The sequence below is a fragment of the Tenrec ecaudatus genome, chromosome 4, assembly GCF_050624435.1.
Source record: "Tenrec ecaudatus isolate mTenEca1 chromosome 4, mTenEca1.hap1, whole genome shotgun sequence".
NCBI classification, from domain to species: domain Eukaryota; kingdom Metazoa; phylum Chordata; class Mammalia; order Afrosoricida; family Tenrecidae; genus Tenrec; species Tenrec ecaudatus.
The window spans coordinates 195,316,599-195,332,518 of NC_134533.1; the positions used below are offsets into that span (position 1 = coordinate 195,316,599).

Below are 15,920 nucleotides of genomic sequence, written 5' to 3' on the forward strand. Positions count from 1 at the left end.
AATTTATTAAGGGTTTGGGGGTAGGGAGGGGTAAAAGGATCTGATATCAAGGAGTTCAAGAAAAAGAAAATGGATTGTAAATGATGATGGCAACAATGGTACAATGGGACGATGGATTGTAATAAAATCAGTAAGATCTAATGGGAGCTAATGGGACGATGAGCTAATGAGACGATGGATTGTAATAAAATCAGTAAGATTTCCCAATAAAATGTTAAAACAAAATTACCCCTTTTGTGTAAACCAGTTTGGGTGAGGTTCTCTGTTGCCGATAAACCAAAGACCACCAAAGGATACAATACCCAGTTTCTCTTCACACTGTGAGGGAAATAAATTTTAGTTTTGTTCTGACCTCTGCAATTATTCAAGGGCCACCTGATGAGGCCACCTCTCAAGGACATCAGAGTCAGCCTCCCAATGCTGGTTCCATTCAGAAGCACCCGAAGCGGGCTTTACTAAAATACAAGCGCCTGGGCCCTACTTGGTCTGCAATACTTACTGCCTCGGGAGAAGAATGAAAATTCAAAACTTTGGGGGAATGGGAGACCTGAGGTCCTTCAGCAATTCTGAAGCATACCTCGGAGCCAATACGATGCTTTCACCCTTTTTCCTGCGCCCATGCCACAGGCCGAGATTGGATGTGCTCGGTGGACTGGGGACAGCTGGATGTAAAGTCAGATTCAGATACACCTATTTTCCTGGAGGAAGGACCCCTGGCGAGTCACCTAAGGAAACCTGGGGTGGTGGGGACTACTGTGAAGTGCATTGGGAGCCCGTGGGAGGCCTTGGGGGTGGGGGGGAGTAGCAAGATCCTAGCATTTCCCTACCTGACATGGAAGACAGAGTGGCTGTGTGGTGACTTGGGCCAAGAGAGACCTCTGATAAACTTGGTGTCCCATGGGCCCAAGTATGGGGCAGAAATCAGCAGAACGAATGACTGGTCTTTGGAGTCTTCAGGAAGTGATAGAGGGCACAGGGGCACTCTACTGCATCTCATGATCCTAGAGAAGCTCAGAGAGTGGCAATGTTTCTGGGACAGGTATGATCCAAACCAAGAGGTAGCTGAGCATGCTGGGGCCTTCCATGAGTTAATGAGATAAATTCGAAGTCATCAACACAGACTGGGTGCACTGGAGAGTATACTCTTGAGGACCAGATGCCATGCTTGGATGCCTCAGTTCGATGCCAGCCCCAGACACAACCCAGGGGAGGGGCAGGTGAGGAACTATTACACTGAGTTCTTACCACCAACTGGTGCCATGATGAAGCACTGGACCATGTACCAAAAGATTGGCAGTTCAAACCCATCCCACGGCACTCTGGCCATGATGCTGGCATTCTGCTCCTCTAAGGATGACAGGCTCAGGTGTGGGTTCTACCTTGCACACGTGGCGCTCCCACACAGTCTTGCTGTGAGCTGGAATCGACTTGATGCTAATAAATACAACTATAGTTATCATGGCTATGTTTCTTCTAGAACTATGTCAAAGCACACACTTCATCAAGAATCAATTCCTCTCATGTGTAAGTAACTTCCCCCTTCCTGACAGGTTATCCATTGCCTCCTGCAGGGACTTGTCTCCCTGGTTTGTTTGGAAACCTTTGGGCTGCTTACCGGTAGACAGTCATGACTTCTGAGAAGGGCTGGGTGGGGTGGGGTGGCGTGTGTGTGTGTGTGTGTGTCACTTATCATCCTTGTCCTCTGTTTTGCTATCTTTTATGAATTTCTCCTTCGCCTCCACGTTTAGAAGCATAAATTGTAGAGTCCGTTTCTAGTCATCGCTCTCCGGTGCAGCTGATTTGTGTCCAGTTATCCACTAAAAAGGTGATGGCTGCTTTTTCAAAAGTTTTGCTCTCATTGAACTAGATCGAAGCAGTCTTTAATTTGTGGCTCCTGTCCACCCCGCCCCAACCCAAAGACTGGAAAACTGAAGCAGGATCAGGATCAGGTGCTCTTAAATTTGGCCTCAAAGAAAAGCTGGTAGGAGTGTAGAGTTAGGGTTTGCAACTTTTCGTTGTCCTCTTTCTCCCGGATTGACTGTAGGCACTCAGGGTGTTGCTATCCTGTCAGTCCAATGGGTGTGTGCGAGGAACCCATCAAGGATCAGCCCTGTGATGGGGACTCGTGGCAGGAAGATGGGAGGATGTGTTCAAAGTCCAGCAGAGGAAATGTGCCCATAAGAAATGATTGCAACGTGATTCAGTTAAGACAGAGGGACTACCTTCAGGGTGGCTCCAGAAGAGTGGTGCTCATCCCGGGGTTACTGTGGCCTAACTGCCAAACATCTGAGAATCCTGGCCCAGCCAAATCGACTCAGAATTCTGTCACAGATAGCTCACACAGGCTATGCGTGAATGAACGAATCGTGGTTTGAGGGAAAGGTCAATGTTAGAGAAATATCTGGAAATTATCAGACCATAGATGGATGATTAAGGGGCTAGTACTTCACAACTCTGTATTTGAAGGTTGGGCATGTCCTCATGGAAATGCTGGAAAATACAATTGCTATTTACAAACGGAGGTCTGTTTTGTGTCCCACTTGGCAAATAGGTCCAATGCACATTTGTTTCCTTTCCTAGAATGGTTTCGAAATATCTTTGCCCTTCCAGAAAGCAGAGAGAACATAGTCGTCTCTGTCTGAGTCGGCGATGACCTAAGACACAATGAAAATGACGTTGTGCGATTTCACACACGACTTATCAAGGTCCTGCTGGTCAACAGATCTGAAGGCACGTGGGACAAGCACCTAGAAGTGTGCTCGGCACATCCCGAACATTCAGTCAACATGGACTCGTATTGCTCTCGAAACTGGTGAGGGGACTTTCCCAGGCTAGAATTCACTTTGGAAGGAGCCTGGCTGAACATACCGGCCAGAAACATAACTGTGTGCTTTACAGACTAAAGACGCAGCCACGGAAGCCCACTGCCCAGAAAGGGTTTTCACTTTGGCCTACTCTGCCCTTGTGGGTGGGGCCAGATGCCATTCCCTTCTGTACCACTGCATGGATTTAGAAGGGCAAGAGTAGAAGCAAGGGCTGGGGGATTGTGTCTTAAGTACTCCCCTTATGGGAAAGCCCTGAAAAGCCCAGAAGCCCCTTGCCACCAGCATGCCTTGGCTTTCTTTGCTTATGGGGAACAGATGGGGTTCACAGGCTGTAACTTATTTTCAGCAAGATTCTCAAGAAACTGCCCATATTGTATACACCGTACTTCTGCTGTGGTCAACAACAAGAGAAGAACATTATTGTGAATCTCGTGCTTTATCGTAAGCCACGCTCACAGGAGTGTGTGTGTTTCCCTGGGTGAATAAATAGGAATTTGCCTCTCAGAAAGAGAGACGAGGAGAGAGCTATCAGGATGTTAGGTGTGGGCCACGCGTTTGTCAGAAGACAAGTCATGAAGGGGCCAGCATACCTTTGGCTCTTAGAAGGGTCAACTAAATAAGGTGGGAGAGACTGAGCCTCTGAGGGCAGGCACACATGTGTCCTTCCCAGTGCAACACACTGAGTAAGCTGAGTCTTCTCTGGGGGCGTCCACCATGTAACAACCGAAGGTGCTTACCTTTGCGTGGATGCCAGGGGCTGAGTGGACACATCTGAGACCTGTGGGTGCAGAATTTCATAGACCTCTTGGCCCAGGTTTCTGAAATTCTTACCTCATTGTGATGGAGAACACAAAACACCCAACAACACCATAGCAGCAGCACCACCAACAAAAACAACACAAAAGAATCAATTCTGATTCCTAGAACTGTCCCTGTGGGTTTCTGAATGTTTAAATATTTATGGCAGAATATAGCCTCATCTTTCTCCCTAGGAATAGGGGGTGAGTTTGAACTGCTGACCTTGTGGTTAGCAGCCCAACATATAACCCACTGTGCCACCTGAGGGAAGACTTGCTCTCTCACTGCCATTGACTCAATGCCGACTCCTAGTGATGCCCCCTGTGGGTTTCTGAGCATGTACCTGTTTATTGAGAATAGAAAGCCCTGTCTTTCTCCCTCGGAGGTGCTGGTGGTTTCGAACTGCTGACCATGAGGATCGCAGTCCAATGTGTAGCCACTCCACCTACTCCACCAAAGAAGGAGCAATCTCAAAATGCAGACCCTGTTACTGGCCATCACTCACTCCCATCCGCGTAACTCACAGAAGCCCAGTGAGGTACCTTCCCTCTTTGCTGAGGTAATTTCCCAGCCGTTCATGTTGCTGGGGTGACGGTGGGGCAGAGCTCTGGCCAAGGAGACAGAAGGGAACTTTTGCTGGGGTTTCTGGGAAATATTTTGCTCTCTCATTAGAGAGAAAGATGTGTGAGGTGACTTTTCTCCTGATGCCCCTTCTTTCTTCTTATCTGGGGTGCTGGGGCAAGGATGTAATGTCTGCAGTTGGGTTGTTCATCTTGTGACCATAAGAAAATAGATACTATAATCAAAAGCCACCAGTGTGGTGATTGGAAGGTTAAAAAGACCCAGGGTTGTGGGTGACAGCTGTAAGCCATTGCAACAAATAAGGAACAATCTGGTTTTGGATTGGGGGTATGTGAAATAACGAAAGATCTTTATTTCTTAGGCCGCTGGGAATTAATTATTCTGTGATTTGCACGTGAACTCATTCTAACTGGTGCATTTAATTTTGCTAGAACTCAAACAAGCTGGCCCTTCTTTTCTTTTTAAAATCATTTTATTGGGGGCACATACAACTTTTATCACAATCCATACATACATCAATTGTGTAAAGCACATTTGTACATTCATTGCTCTCATCATTCTAAAAACATTTGCTCTCTACGTAAGCCCCTGGCATTAGTTCCTCATTTCCCCCCTCCCTCCCCACCTCTCTTTCAAGAACCCTTGATAATTTATGAATTATTATTTTGTCATATCTTACACTGTCCAACATCTCCCTTCACCCACTTTTCTGTTCTCCATCCCCCAGGGAGGAGGTTATATGTAGATGCGTGTAAATCATTTCCCCTTCTCCACCCCACCCTCTCTCAACCCTCCCAGCATCGCCACTCTCAGCACTGGTCCTGAAGGAGTCACCTGTCCTGGATTCCCTGTGTTTCCAGTTCCTATCTGTACCAGTGTACATCCCCTGGTCTAGCCAGGTTTGTAAGGTAAAATTGGGATCATGACAGTGGGTGAAAGGGGAGGAAGGAAGCATTTAGGAACTAGAGGAAAGTTTTATGTTACATCATTGCTACACTGCACCCTGACTGGCTTGTCTCCTCTCCGCGACCCTTCTGTAGGGCCTAAGCCGTAAGGGGATGTCCAATTACCTACAGATGGACTTTGGGTATCCACTCTGCACAACCCCTCATTCACAATGATATGATTTTTTGTTCTTTGATGTCTGATACCTGCTCCCTTCGACACCTCGTGATCATGCAGGTCAGTGTGCTTCTTCCATGTGGGCTTTGTTGCTTCTGAGCTGGCTGGGCTGGCCCCCATTTTCAACCATTTCTGATTGGGTAGTCATTGTTTCAGTTGTTTCTTCTGTAACAGCTCCCCCACTTCCTAGCTGTATGACCCTTGGGAAAATTACTTTACTCCTGTGTGATGCTCCTCAGCAGCAAAATAGGATAATGTAAACTAGAGATGATAATGGTACCTACTTTGTTGTCCTGTTAGGTATATTAGAAGAAATAATAACTTAGGAACAAAGAATTAGAAGAGACATAACATGCAAAGCTGTTTTTAATTATTGTTCTTATTGTTTTAATTGTTGTTTTTCTTAAAAACAAAACCAACACCCTATTATTTCTGACCATGAGTGCCTATGCTTAGTCAGAGAGGCCTTATTTATTTATTTAGGGCTTTTCTGTTGCCCAAGCGATGACCGATGTTTTTCCTATTTGATTCTTCTTCCAACTCATTACATGTTACGATTCTGATTCCCAACCTCTGGCTTGTTCTTTGCCATAGATTCAAGCATTTAGCCCTGTGTTAAGTGTTAAGGAGGAAACAAGGAAGTATGGACTATGACTTGGTGCTAAGAGATGCCTATTGCATTACCTGAAAAAGTGATTTGAGCCATACTCAATCACACTGGAGGACAAGAGTCACTGGGAAGGCAACAGATACCCCGTTTTCATCTGCGATCTGCAGGGTTAGGGCCAATTGTGTTCATCTGGGATCTGCAGGGTTAGGGCCAATTGCCCTGATGAGATGGCAGATAGGTCGGATAAGGATGCTGAAGACCTGACTCGTTGAGAGGGATGTTTCCCAGATCAGTCTGGGGAGATGTCATTATCAGATGCATAAATCTGGAACCCCAGGGAGCTGATGGAACTGCCCCTGTGAATTTCTGAGACTAGAAGTCTTTACGGGGTAGAAAGACCCATGTTTCTCCTGAGGAGTGGCTGGTGGTTCTGAACTGCTGACCTTGCTGATCTTAACCTGTGGATCACAGCCCCATGAATAACCCATACGCCACCACGTCTTCTACTGGAGGTCCATAGGCCTTTACTATAGTGTCCACCTGGGTGCCCACAGCTGCCTATCTCTTGGGCATGGCGGAGGCTTAATGAACAATGGCCACTGGGGTCAATGGCTTGGAGATTATCGAAATAGGATGCAAAGTAAAGATGGGGTTGGCTGGGCGGCTTTGAAACTGTCCATGTGTGTAAGGGAGGGGAACACGGCAGACTGTTTGTATTATCAGGAGCCAGCATTGGACATGATGATACTGTCCTGAGGGTACATGATAGGCGGGACTACTTCAAGCAGAGAGGTTGACCGTGAGGACATATCCTTGGTTTGCCATTGAAACACTTTTTATGAGCTTGTGTTAGTTGAGATGCTCTGGCCTTAAGCCCTGCTGTTTGAAGTCCCTTTGCTGGTTTTACCCTTGTTGCTCAAGGAATTAGATACCAGGATCAACATTGATAGAAATACACAGAAATGAAGGTTCTTGCCCTACACAAGATGTTGTGTCTGATTGCTCCCACATCCCAAGTGGAAGGGCGCTGTCTGTGGGTGGAAGTGGGTGCGCGGTCCCTTGTGAGGGCCTTCACCACGATGAGATCAAAAGCCACGTGTCAGATGGTCTCGACTAGCACAGTTTCACCCTTTGGCTTGGCCCAGTTGCTGAGAGGTCCTCTTTGCTGCTTAGCTGCACTTCCTTGTAGGGGTGCCCCCTTGTCCAACCTTCTTAAGAAAGCTTGTTCTGCCAACCTCCGCCAAAGTCACACTTCTTGGGATCTGTCTGCTCCCCAATGGAGGAAGGCAATGTCAAGGTTTTGTTATTTTGACTTTTAAAAGTGATGTATTTGTTAGCCTCGTCCCACGTCTTCAAGAAATTGAAGTCTGCAGACAATGAGTTCCTGCCCTGCACACTGTGCCCGGCTCCCCTGTTTTGTTTTCCTTTGCTTGTGTGTTATTTTTAAAGTAGGAAAACAGCATTTGTATATTTCTCAAGTACATTCGCAAGTCCTTTGGTAAGATCTCGCGGTTTATTTATTTAGCAAGTCTGTCATTTATTTCCTTCGTCAGCTGAGTCAAATATTTTTACTCCAGAAAGCAGTAAACGATGCCTCCAGACCCAGTCTGGTCAGTTCCTTGTTCTTTGTAAATAGTTTTATTGGGACACAGCCATGGCCAAATGCATTCTTGTTTTGACTATGGCTAATTTAGTGGGGCTCGATGGTGTAGTGGGCTACACACCGAGCTGCTAACTACAACGTTAGCGGTTCTAATCCACCAGCTGCTCCATGGGAGAACAGTTAAGCTGTCTGTTTTCATAAGAATTCCCCCTTTCAGAAGCCCCAAGGGCAGTTCTACTCTGCCCTGTAGATTCGCTACGAGTCAGAATCAATTCAATGACAATGTGTCTGGATTTTTGTTTTATGGCTGCTTTTGTGTCCTTGTGGTGTAGGGTAATGGGCAAGGTTTGCGGTTGGAAACCATCAGTGGCTCTGAGGGAAAATGACCGGGCTTCCTACTCCTGTAAAGCATAATAGTCTTGGAAACTCACAGGGCAGTTCTGTCCTGCCCTCTAGGGTCAGCATCAAGGGATGGGTGTGTGTGTGCGCTACATAACAAGTTTATAGGACAGGAGAACTGCCCCTTTGGATTTCCAAGACTTTAAAGCTTTACAGAAATAGGCAGCCGCATCTTTCTCCTGCTGATCGAATGGGTTCCAGTTACGGGCCTTGGGAACAGCAGCTCAAGGTCACTGTAGAGTCACCATGAATCAGGGTCAGCCAGATGGCAGTGTGTTTATCTGTGTGTGCTACAACATCCCAGAGCCAAGTACCACAGAGACTTCAGGGCATAGGTAAAAATATTTACTGCTACAGGGAGGAGGTGGGAGACCCCCATGCCCTGATTCCTATTCTAGTCCCTGACAGGTTGCCTTTACAGAGCCCTGATGGTACCAGGGTCAGAGCTTGCCTGTTAACGGAAGTATTGGTGGATTGAGCCCGTACAGTGACTCCATCTTTAAGTGTGCATAAACATTACAGCCTAGAGAACCCTCTGAGGAAGTCTACGCTGCCGTGGACTTGCTGTGAGTCAAGAATCAACTCCATGGCACCGAACAACAAAATAAGAGGCTGCCTCTCTGGACAAGGATATATATTTTTTAATTTGCTATTAGGGTTCCAGCTCTCAAGACATGTGTTTATGCCAAACAAAATGTGTTTAAATGTGTGTCTTAGATCAGTGCATGGCTGAAGACAAGTTCTCAAGTTCTCTCCATCATATATTTGCCTTAAACTTGTTAGGATGCCTTTTTTAAAAAGTTCCAATCAATCAGTGGCTTCCCGGGACCACTGAATTCCAGGCAGGGAGTTCAGCTCACAAGGTTATAGCAATCGTGTGTTGGAATTCCAAAAGTATAACATTGACCGATTTTCTTGAAGCATCCAGGAGGATCACAGGGATTGATTTTGAAGACGTTTTAAGAAAATAAAATTTTAAACTGGTAAGGAAAAGCCCAGGAAAGTTGTACTGAGGAATTTTTATTCTTTTAACAGTGTGCATGCTCACGCTTGGAGGGTAGCAAGAGCTATCCAACCATCATTTTATTAGGAGAGTTTTCCCCATTTGTCCTCTAGTCCCGGAACTGCCCCTTCAGGCTTCGTTTTGTTCCCCAAACTCAGAGAACATTTCAAAGGAACGCGAGTTGAATTCTCCAAGGATGCCAAAACTCCTGTTTGGATGTGGTGTAAATTTTTTAAAAAATAGAACTTGTTGGGGAAGAATTGGAGAGATGGAAAAACCACCTCCCCAAAAGTATTGACCCAAACAGAGAATATGCTGAGAAATGGTAGCGATATATATATGTATATATATATTCCTATGATTTTATATCAATGCCTTTGGAAAGCCTCTATAGATCCTTCATAAGAAGCTCTGATCAGTGAAGATCAAATAATACAGTCTTCAGTATGGATTATATTTTAACTAAAGGAAACAAAAACCAACCAATCAACAACATCATGATAGCAGAGAAAAGGTTGAAGTTGACAATAATTTCATTTTACTTGGATACAAAATCAATGCCCATCGGAGGAGCAGTCAAGAAATCAAATGATGTATTATATTGAGCAAATATGCTGCAAAAAACAAAACCCTCTGTACCATGCTAAAAAGTAAAGATGGTACTTTGGTAAGCCATGTAGGTGGAGCTGGATGGTGACAAAGGAAGCCTTTGAATTGTGGTGTGGGCCAAGAATACTGACGTTACCTAGGATTCCCAGAAGAACAAACATCTGTCTTAGAAGCAATACAACCCAACTACTCCTTAGAAGTGAGGCCAGGAGGCCTTTGTCTCACATACTTTGAACATGTTATCAGGAGGGAACAGACCCTGGCGAAGGGCATCATGCTTGGTAAAGTAGAGGGTCAGCAATAAAAGCGATAATCCTCCTGAGATAGATTGACATGTGGCTGCAGTGATGGGCTCAAACACAGAAGGCTTGTGAGGGTGGTGCAGGACCAGACAGCCTTGGTTCTGTTGTACATAGGGTCAAGATGACTCAGAACCAGCTGGATGGCACCTGACAACAACTCGTCTTTGCACCAGTCGGCCCCACACAACCAGCCACATTCCTACCACCATCAGAGCATCCCAAGTCTGTACTAAGTAACATTTCAGTGTCTTCACACTTTTGACTCTACCAGGAAAGTAGATGAAGACGATAAGAACAATATATGAACTAATAGTTGATTTCCCCCTAGTGCTTCAAAATATCCTTTGGAGAAATTAAAGTTCACTTCGTTGAGACTGGTTGGTTGAAAGTGGTTATACAAGGCTCTAGAAGTCAAAATAGGGGAAAGTGAGACTGCTATAAAAGCCCCCTAAGAGCAGAGGTGCTGGAAAGCAGTTTAGATCGATGATGAGAAATAGAGGGGAGTTGGGAAACGATAAGGAATCTGAGGGGGTACAATGTAACAACAAAGAGCAAAACAATAAAAAGGTAGAGGACTCTCCTGTCAAAAAGTTAGAGCCAATGGTCCCCACGAGAAAGAGGAAAGGGGCTGAGGGAAGAGAAAAAGGAATTAAAAGCATCCACATTACATTGACTAAAACCTATTGTGCTGTAAAATATAGGATGAAACCATCCTATCATGGAAATTAAAATCATAAGCTAGGCAAAGAAACCTAATCAAAGAGCACTCTTTTATTCCCAAGCAATAGAAATGCAACTTGAAATAGTTTAAATGCTTGCACACACCAGCAACCTCTGTATCACCTGGGTATTTAAAGCAATGCAGAATCTCATGCCCCATTATAGACCCCCTGAATCAGTAGACAGCCACCCCCTCCCCCCAATCGACCCACTGAATCAGAATCTGTATCTTAACAGGGCCCCCATGTGACTCGTGAGCACTCTAAAAAGTGAGAGAGAGAGAGAGAGAGAGAGAGAGAGAGAGAGAGAGAGAGATTAATTGATTGATTGATTGATGGACTTTGAAGATAGGAATACCGCAAGGTCTTAGAAACAAACTGGAACCAAAAGCCTGAGTGTGAGCAAGGTGCTCTTGCTGTCTCTTTCCCCCTCCCTCTGCATATATTCGTTTCCTGTCTCTCTCCAAACTTAATCAATCTGTTCTATAGGGTCATATATAGAAAAGATGGCTACTGAGAGCTCAAAGTTTTCACATGGTCTCTTTAGGCATTTGGAGACAAATTGTTTAGTTTCAAGTAGTAAGATTATCCAAAAATATGCTGATTGGGTCAACTGGGTCAAGTGGAAGTGTCCTCCCTGGGACCAAGGAGCTGGTGGAACATGGCAGCTTCCACTGTGACCAGAAGCCTAGAGTTGTGCTAACTGGAGAATCTTTACGTCCCACCCAATGGACACTTCTCCCATTTCTGAAAGCCACATGCGTTGGTGTCTATGGGCAGGTGATGGCCTTAAGATAACTTCTCAGACTCAGCTGAGTCTTATTTGAGCAAGCCATTAAGCAATGCCACCCTTGGCCTGTGCCTAAAGGAGAGTGGTCCGCAGGTCTTGGTGAAGATCTCTCAACCAAAGGATCGTGGCTCCCTTGGCTATGCTTTACTGAAAAACCCAACGCCCTCCAAATGCCCTCTGCACCAAAGCTGTGGCAGAGCTGTGTTAGTCTGGGTTGACTAGAGAAACAAATTCATAGACACTCATATGTATATAAGAAAGAGGTTTATATACAAGAGCAATTGAATATTGAGAAAATGTCCCAGCCCAGTCCAGTCCAAGCCCATAAGTCCAACATTAACCATATGTCCGATAATCTTTCTATGAAGTCCTCTTCAGACTCATGAAACACATTCAGTGATGCAGGTTGATCACAGGCCAGTGGGTAGAAAGTCTTTGGATCCAGCATCTCAGAGCTGGCAGGGGTCTCCACGTGGCTTCTCCAGCTAAGGGAACTAGCGTAGTTCCATGTATCTTGTCAGTAGAGTGCCTTCCAGGGAGTGAGCCGAGAGAGAGAAGTGTCTCCCTCCTCTAAGGAGGAAAAGACAGGAGTTCCCAGAATTCCCAGGAGAAGGCCATGCCTACACAGAGGCCTCATTGGTTATATCTTGATTGACAGGCTAGACTCCACCCCTCACAAGAGTTAACCCTGTGCTCTTTGTACCATTTTAGCATTTTCCACAGGCAACTGGAATGTCAGTTGACTAAGAGCTAGCTGAAGAGTTCAGGAATTGCTGGTGAACTACAACTCTCAGACACGCAGCTGGTCTGTTAGGGCTGAACTTGCAAATTTCCACCCTCGAGGGATAAGTAACTGATGGCTCCTGTTTCAAACCAAAGAAAGTCCAGAAAGCAGCTTATATATATGATAGTATAGTTAATTTGCATTCTGTAGAACCTTTGGTGATGGGAAAATAAACACCTCCAACTGTGGAAAGAAGGACCACACCAGTGATATCAAAGACACCCAAGTAGCTTTTTCGTGGAAGAAGATGGAAACTGGTACGGTGGTTGGAGTTTGGAAGGGCTATTACTCACACTGAACTAGCAGCGGCTCCTGGAATCCTGGAAATAAAGCCTTTTGGCTACACCTTTGGAGTAGACTTACATCTGGTGCTTAAACAGTCAGTGCGGGACTTGCAGCTTGGGCTTTGGTCAAGAGTGATCCAAACAAGTTGCATTTTTGAAAAAGAGCATTTACAGAAAAAATATAGTTTCTATAGAGTTGTGTCAATTAAGGCCTTTGACATAGCACATATGCCTTTATTCAGACTTGGCACTAGTCACGGACGACTTCGTGCCCAATTGTCCTTTTTCATGGCTTCTCTTTGGAAACAGAACCTCCTTCCGGTGACTACAGTAATGGGACTTCTAATGTCCGCTTCTGGTGCAGTGACGGCACCTCCATCGCCGAGGTGGTGACTTTTTGATGTTTATCAAGATTGGCACGTTAAGTTGTCCGGCAGTCTCTGTGGCAATGGGACAAAGGAGGACATAAATCAGGTCCTCTTCAGGGATGACATCTGCCTTTGCTATTGTGAAATTGCATGAAGAACACTGGGCCCTACACTGCTGGCTGAACATATCTTTCCATCCCTACCCCTCGGAGCACCATGCGATCCCACTGACCAGCCTAGTGGAGTCGATAATGAAATTTAATCTAGAGACCAAACAATAAAGCCCAATCATAAAAGTCAGGCAGGCCAAGGAAGAACAAACTCTGGGGAATCGCGGTTCCACCTTCCATGTTTCTCTCATTTTAAATAGGCAATTATAGGTGAAATGAAAGCCGAGTCCATCGAGAAGGTGGGGATTTGAATGCTCAGTTACATTATGATGGGAAGGTTGAGTTTATGTTAGAACTAAATGGCGGCATCTGCTTTGTTTAAATGAAAGGTCTGTAAGTACCAGCCAGGGACCAAGTTGACAACCATTTCTGTAGTAAAGCAAGAAACCATGGGGACGGTTAAGGAAGAAGAAACGCCCCAATCTTGCTTTGTTCGACCAATTAAGCAATAAACCATCTGGATCCGTGTGTTAATTACCATCAAACACAACTTACACAATTGAATTCAGTCTTTTATTTAATTATATTAATTTATCCCAGCAACAACAAACACCCACAATGCCAGTAATACAATTCATTAAAAAAATAGAGGTCTTGTTTAATGTTTATTCTTCAACCATTAATACCCTCTGCAAGGTTGTCATCTGAGAATTTTCAGCTCCAGCACAGCCTCAGATTGCTGTGGGAATTTGTTTTAAATCGAGAAAGGTCCAAAACAGTGGATACAGTGGATAAAATCAATCTCTCTCTCTCTCTCTCTCTCTCTCTCTCTCTCTCTCTCTCTCTCTCTCTCTCTCTCTCTCTCTCGTGGTTGAGGAATCTACTTAGATCAGCACAGTCCAATAGAACTGTTTGTGATGATGGGATGTCCTATATCTGCACTGTCCAACAGAGTAGCCAAAGGTGACTAGCAAGCCCATGACATGTAGTCCTGAGCTTTAAGTTTTATTTTAATTTTAAGGAACTTGGATTTTATAGAGTTGCCTGTGGCATGTGGCTTTCCTATTGGACAGCAGAAGTCTGCGCAAGAGTGCATTCTGAGAAAGGAGGAGCGCGGAGACAAGCCAATGGAGAAGCAATGCCTACACAGGCCGGATAGGGGTTGCTTGGAAACCACATTTCCTACCTGGTTTTTCTCATGAAAAACACACTGTTTTGAAGCAGCCCGAGGGAGTGTTGAGGTGGAGATGTTCAAACTGACCATATACAGAGAAATAGCTATGAATGGTATCTGCTGCATAGCAGAGTCAACTCCACTCTGCAGGTCTTACGTCTGAACTAGACAAGCAAGATCTCAGCAAGGAGAGTCATCCCCGCCTGCTCCTGTTGAGATGTCAGATATAGCACCCACATATGCCTTTGCTCCCATACTTGTGGATGTTCAACCCCTGGGCGCATTTGGAGGTCCCAAGCAGCTCCTATGGGCACAGGGATGGCCCTGCCATGGACATTATGTCAGCCTGCAATGGTTGCTATTCATGATCCCATAGCACAAATCCTTGGCAGGGAATTGGGTGAGTTTTTTAACTGTAAACACTTTTGTGAATGGGCTGGGTCAGTCTTGGCTGATCCTTCCCACACCAAGAATTGAAGAGAAATACAAGCAAGAGCATCTAATGAGAATAGCTAAGCTAGAGAAAGGCTAGGTCAGTGTAGACAGAGGTAGAAAGTGTCGAGGAAATTCTCATACCTGTGAAAACACCTTGTCTCAGGTCTACAGACTCTCCCCGCTGCTAGGCTGAGTTGGATAATTGCTCTCTTCCATCTTTGCTCTAACCATACTCTCTTCTCCCAAGCAATTGCTCTACCAATGAGCATGGGACTCATGCTATCCAACCTCGTCCAAAGGACTTCGGATGCTAGGCTGCTAGACACTCTCCACACTGTAATTTTCATGGTTGGCCACACAGACAAACCAAAGGTAAAGCCATTTGAAGATAAAGAAGTGAATCCATTGGATCTGTTATCCTGGAGGTGTTACTACCAATGCCCAAGCTTCTTTCTCTAGTCAGAAGTAGACGTGATTGTTAAGCATTCAATGGGGCGGGGGGAGAATTATGTAGTGATTATCTTCCAGTGATGAAGACAATGAGCTAACAAATCAACGTTTTCCTTTTCAAACATCCAACAGTTCATGAAATGAGATGCAAGAAGGAGTGACATGGTAGATTCTTTCCTATCACCAGGTGCACGAACGCAGAGAAGTCTCCTTTATGAAATGCACACGACCTTTAGTTCCTTAGCAGCTGCACCAGAATGTCCCAAATTCCCTTTCCTGCTGGCACCCGCCTTCATCGTTCATCCACAGGGTTGATTTGGTCATATCGCCACAGCTGACTGGCTTCTCCATCACACGGGCGCAAGTACAAGTCTTTCCTGCTTCCCTGCACCATAGCCTGCATGCACTTCCCCGAAAGGATGTGGACAATCATTCCATTCTGAAAAACAGAAACCAGGGCCCCATAGCCAGTCAGCAAAGAGAAGGCACCTGTGCTCATTACCGAGAGCGTAATAAAGGTGGCATGGACTGGCCTGCTGTGTTTCTGTTAACACACAGGATGATGTACTGAGCCCTAAAGTTTGAATGTCTTTTCAGGACCTTGGGGTCATTAACCTCCTGGAATTACTGTAGTCACGAAAATGAACTCTGAGAGTTCCGGTTAGTAGGATGTCACTGTCCATGCTTTATGCTGTGGGTGTGACATTTGCTCATATCACTGAGCTTATGAATTTCTGCTTTCAAATCGATCTCATCCACTCTGGGGGCACAGTGGATAAGCTCTAGACCAGCTGTTCTCAACTTGCAGGTCACAACCCCTGTGGGAGTTGAACGACCCTTTCACGGGGTCACCTGATTTATAACCGTAGCAAAATGACAGTTATGAAGTAGCAACAAATATAATGTTATGGTTGGGGGGGGTGGGTCACCACAACATGAAGAACTGTGTTAAA

The 15,920-nt window shown here is 45.3% G+C and overlaps 2 protein-coding genes across 9 annotated transcripts in view; one reads left to right on the forward strand and one right to left on the reverse strand.

Annotated features, from left to right (window-relative positions):
- DPH3 (diphthamide biosynthesis 3) overlaps positions 1-15,920 on the forward strand; it is a 219,553-nt gene that overhangs the window by 41,664 nt on the left and 161,969 nt on the right. The gene's annotated exons all lie outside the window — the stretch shown is intronic.
- GALNT15 (polypeptide N-acetylgalactosaminyltransferase 15) overlaps positions 14,895-15,920 on the reverse strand; it is a 49,555-nt gene continuing 48,529 nt past the window's right edge. Inside the window, exon 10 of the mRNA XM_075547178.1 lies at positions 14,895-15,406. Coding sequence (XP_075403293.1) covers positions 15,260-15,406 — 147 coding nt within the window. The 3' untranslated portion in view covers positions 14,895-15,259. The remainder of the gene's footprint in view (positions 15,407-15,920) is intronic.